This window comes from Phoenix dactylifera, chromosome 3, assembly GCF_009389715.1.
Source record: "Phoenix dactylifera cultivar Barhee BC4 chromosome 3, palm_55x_up_171113_PBpolish2nd_filt_p, whole genome shotgun sequence".
Taxonomy (NCBI): Eukaryota; Viridiplantae; Streptophyta; class Magnoliopsida; order Arecales; family Arecaceae; genus Phoenix; species Phoenix dactylifera.
The window spans coordinates 19,655,905-19,659,337 of record NC_052394.1 but is presented as its reverse complement, the minus strand read 5'-3'; the positions used below and the strand labels follow the sequence as shown (position 1 = coordinate 19,659,337).

At 45.6% G+C, this 3,433-nt stretch overlaps 1 protein-coding gene across 2 annotated transcripts; it reads left to right on the top strand.

The window, feature by feature from the left end:
• Positions 1–698: 698 nt before the first annotated feature.
• Positions 699–2,425, top strand: LOC103713458 (transcription repressor OFP1). 2 transcript variants are annotated; one of them, XM_039124913.1, is made up of 2 exons: positions 699–850; positions 1,196–2,425. In XM_039124913.1, exon 2 carries the CDS (start codon positions 1,205–1,207, stop codon positions 2,309–2,311), a length of 1,107 nt encoding a protein of 368 aa, XP_038980841.1. In that variant the 5' UTR covers positions 699–850; positions 1,196–1,204; the 3' UTR covers positions 2,312–2,425. The 2 variants fall into 2 exon arrangements, with proteins under 2 accessions (XP_038980841.1, XP_038980840.1); XM_039124912.1 differs by having other exon boundaries at positions 701–1,666; positions 1,703–2,425.
• The last annotated feature ends 1,008 nt before the right edge of the window (positions 2,426–3,433 follow it).

The window sequence follows — 3,433 nt, the reverse complement described above, 5'->3', positions numbered from 1 at the left end:
AATGTACACCCGCTCAGCACCGAGCACCCGTCTCGTATAGGTAATCCCCTCCCAGGCAGCTCGAAGCTCTGTTCCAACTACAGTAAGACCTGGTGTATGACGGCCCCCTGCTGCCACCAAGCTGCCACGGTGGTCTCTGATCACAAAACCAACCCCTCCAGACCTTCCATCTGCCGCCATACTGCCATTAAAATTTATCTTGAGAAAATCAGGGGGTGGGGGCACCCAAAAAATAAAAGCAAATCTGGGCGCTGTAATAGCGAAGCGATAAATTCACAATGTTCATGTCTATAGACAGCCCATGTCCAAACAATCTCGTGTGCTGGATGGCTCGAGACAGGGCTGGCAGAACCATGGTTGGTGGAGATGCATGGCGTTACTACTCCCCGACAGAACCGTAAAAACGATAATATTTTATGGACCGGACCGTGAGTTTTCCATAAGTTGTCTGCATTAAATTAAAGCACGGTTGCTTCAGGATCATGACAAGAGCCAAATTAAGTAGAATATACGGGGCAAGGTTTCAGTAGATAAAAGAAAGGAAATTCTATGAAGAACTGAAACCACCGTTCTGTTTGCTTTCGGTCCACTTTTTCTTTCTTCTACTGCGGGACCCCAGTATTGGCTTGAAGACACAATCCACGTCTCTTTCCTCTCCCTGCCACCGCTCTCCTCTTCCTATTTATCACCCCCCTCCCCCTCCCCCTCCACACACACACACAGAGAGAGAGAGAGGGCTTTCCTTCTCTTTTCTAATGCATATGTCTGGTGCAGAATTCAAAAAAGCTTAGCCTTTTGGTGGTCATTGTGAGTGCTGTCAAAAGAAGAGACTGGAAACTTTACAAGAACGGTAGGTTCTCTTGACCCTAGATTTTGCTATCTTGTGTGGAGACCCTGAACGAGGAGAGTGGAAGCAAAGCTAGGAGAAGGACAGGAGAGCTTCTTCCTTTTATGTCTGAATTATATTTCAGTAGTTTAGCTTCCCTATGGTTACTGAGATTCCTTTCCAAGCTCTAGTCGAGCTATATAGCAACACCAGATAGGAAGATTCCATAGCATTTATTCTCTTGTGCGGGTGTTGACCCCCTGTAGAAAGAGCTTTAGTGTTGTTCTGGTGAATTTGGTCTCTCATACATAGATGGGTAACTATAGGTTTAGATTGTCTGACATGATGCCAAATGCTTGGTTCCATAAGCTCAAGGACATGGGAAACAAGGCAAGGAAGAGCCAGAGCATCTCACATTCCATGAGGAGCTACCCTGCAAGGACATCACCACCCACACCACCAAAGACATTCACACCCCCATCACCACCACACAAACAAGCCTTCCTCCCCAGCAGAGCCTCCTGCTACATCTCTAGCAGAGTTGGAACAGAGAAGCTCCCCAATTCCCCCTTCCACCCCAGGACCTCCGATGGCCACTTGCCCGTGGACCCTCCAAGGAGTTCCAAGAGAAGAAGCAGAAGGAAGGCCATCAAGCCTCCCCCCACCACCACCAAGCTTGTCACCTCCTCTATCTCAGCCGGTTGCAGCTGCAGTGTGCGGAAATCCGAAGCTGTGACCGACTTCCCGGCAGCCGCCACCGAGAGTCCTCTGTGCCACGGCGACCACCGCATCAGTGGGGACGACAATGAACACCACAAGTCTATCATCGGTAACAAAGTCGAATTCGATGGTTTCGATGCTATCGCCTCATGGTCACAATCTTGTAGCTGCAGGGTCAGTTCCTCCGCAACCGATATAATCATTGACATGGGCACCAGGAGCTCCATTACTCGAAAAGGTGACAAGGTCAACGGCTGCACCATGGTCTCTGAGCTCCAACTCCCACCAATTCTAACGAAGCCGGTGCAGAAGGAGACGGAAGCTGATAAGTTGGATGATGGCAATATAGATGCAAAGCAGGAGGCCTACCACAATGGCAGTTCTCTCAAGGAGCAGAGCAAGAGCCCGGTGAAGAAATCCCCACCGGGACTTCATCGGATTAGGATGCGCGCAAACACTCCGAGGCTCGTCGGCAAGAGGGTCCAGGTCCAGCGCAGCCGGAAGAGCGGCGGGTTGGCAATGACGGAGAAAATGCAGAAGAAGGGACTGCAGCAGGGTTTCGCAATCATTAAGTCGTCATCAGACCCTCAGAGGGATTTCAGAGACTCAATGGTGGAGATGATTGTCGAGAACAATATCTGGGCTTCAAAGGATCTGGAGGAGCTTCTGGCTTGCTACTTGTCGCTGAATTCGAACGAGTATCATGATTTGATCGTCAAGGTATTCGAGCAGATTTGGTTTGATCTCACTAACATTAGATTGTAAAGAAGCAAGAACGGAGTCCCTGAGCGTGGGATTTCAGATTTGTATTAAACTGTATAGAATAAGTTGTTACCACCATGAAATGGAATTCGCTCCTGCTAGAGCTTCTTTACATTATTGAAGGCATTAGGCTTCACTGTGTTGTCTTTTGGTTTCTTAAATCCTTGTCTTATAAAGTTAACAGTACTGGCACTCCTGAGCTCCAAGTGGTTTGACAAAACTGGGGAAAAACGAAAAAAAATGAGCTACATAGCAAGAAATTAATTTAAACTTTGGATGATTCATAGAATACTTCTTTCCCAAAATAGTCTGCTGCATTTTTTTACTGCCAAAGCCTTTGTACAGATTACTGCCAAATCTAAGCCTATATTAGTGCTGCAGTTCCTGGAGACTGCATTTAATCTAGTAGTTCCCTCTCATAAACAGAAAATTTCAGTCAGCTTTTCTGTACAGATTACTACTAATTTGCTGTATGAGCAAATTGTTTATATTGAAGGCTCGATCAGTTTTCAAAATTCCAAATTATTGATAGGATTCCCATTAGCATGAAGCGATGGAACTCGGTGCCTAAGGTCCCACTAAGGAAGGGGTCTGATTTTAGCGGAAAAAAAAAAAAAAGAGGAAGGGGTCTGATATAATTTACTATGTTGGGTTGCAGCCGGAGGTCTCAAGACACAAATGCCAGGGCTTTCTTTCTCTTGCAAAGAGAACATAGGATACTCAAACAGTACAAGAAACTCCAAATGCCCCTTTGTCTTTGCTATCCAAAGGGCACCAAACGGGACACCACATCCTGAATCCTTTTATTCTCTACTCTTCACTTACCTCTCACATAACAAGCAGAAGAAGAAAACATCCAAACATGATGGGAAGAAAATTACTACACAAAAAATCGCCCCCTTGAAGTGGGAGATGACAGTTTTGGGTGCCAATCTAACTAAACCAATAAAGAGAAATCAGTGTTGAAGGGGGTAAAAAAAATAAAAGCAGTCAGCTTTTGAAAGCATTTAAAGCTGATTTCCAAATGCTCGAGGTATTTTACCGCGAAGGGAACGCCTATAACTAAGTCATGTGGTGTTTAATAATATAAAAATTTATGCGAATGTATATTTAGTCTGATATCAA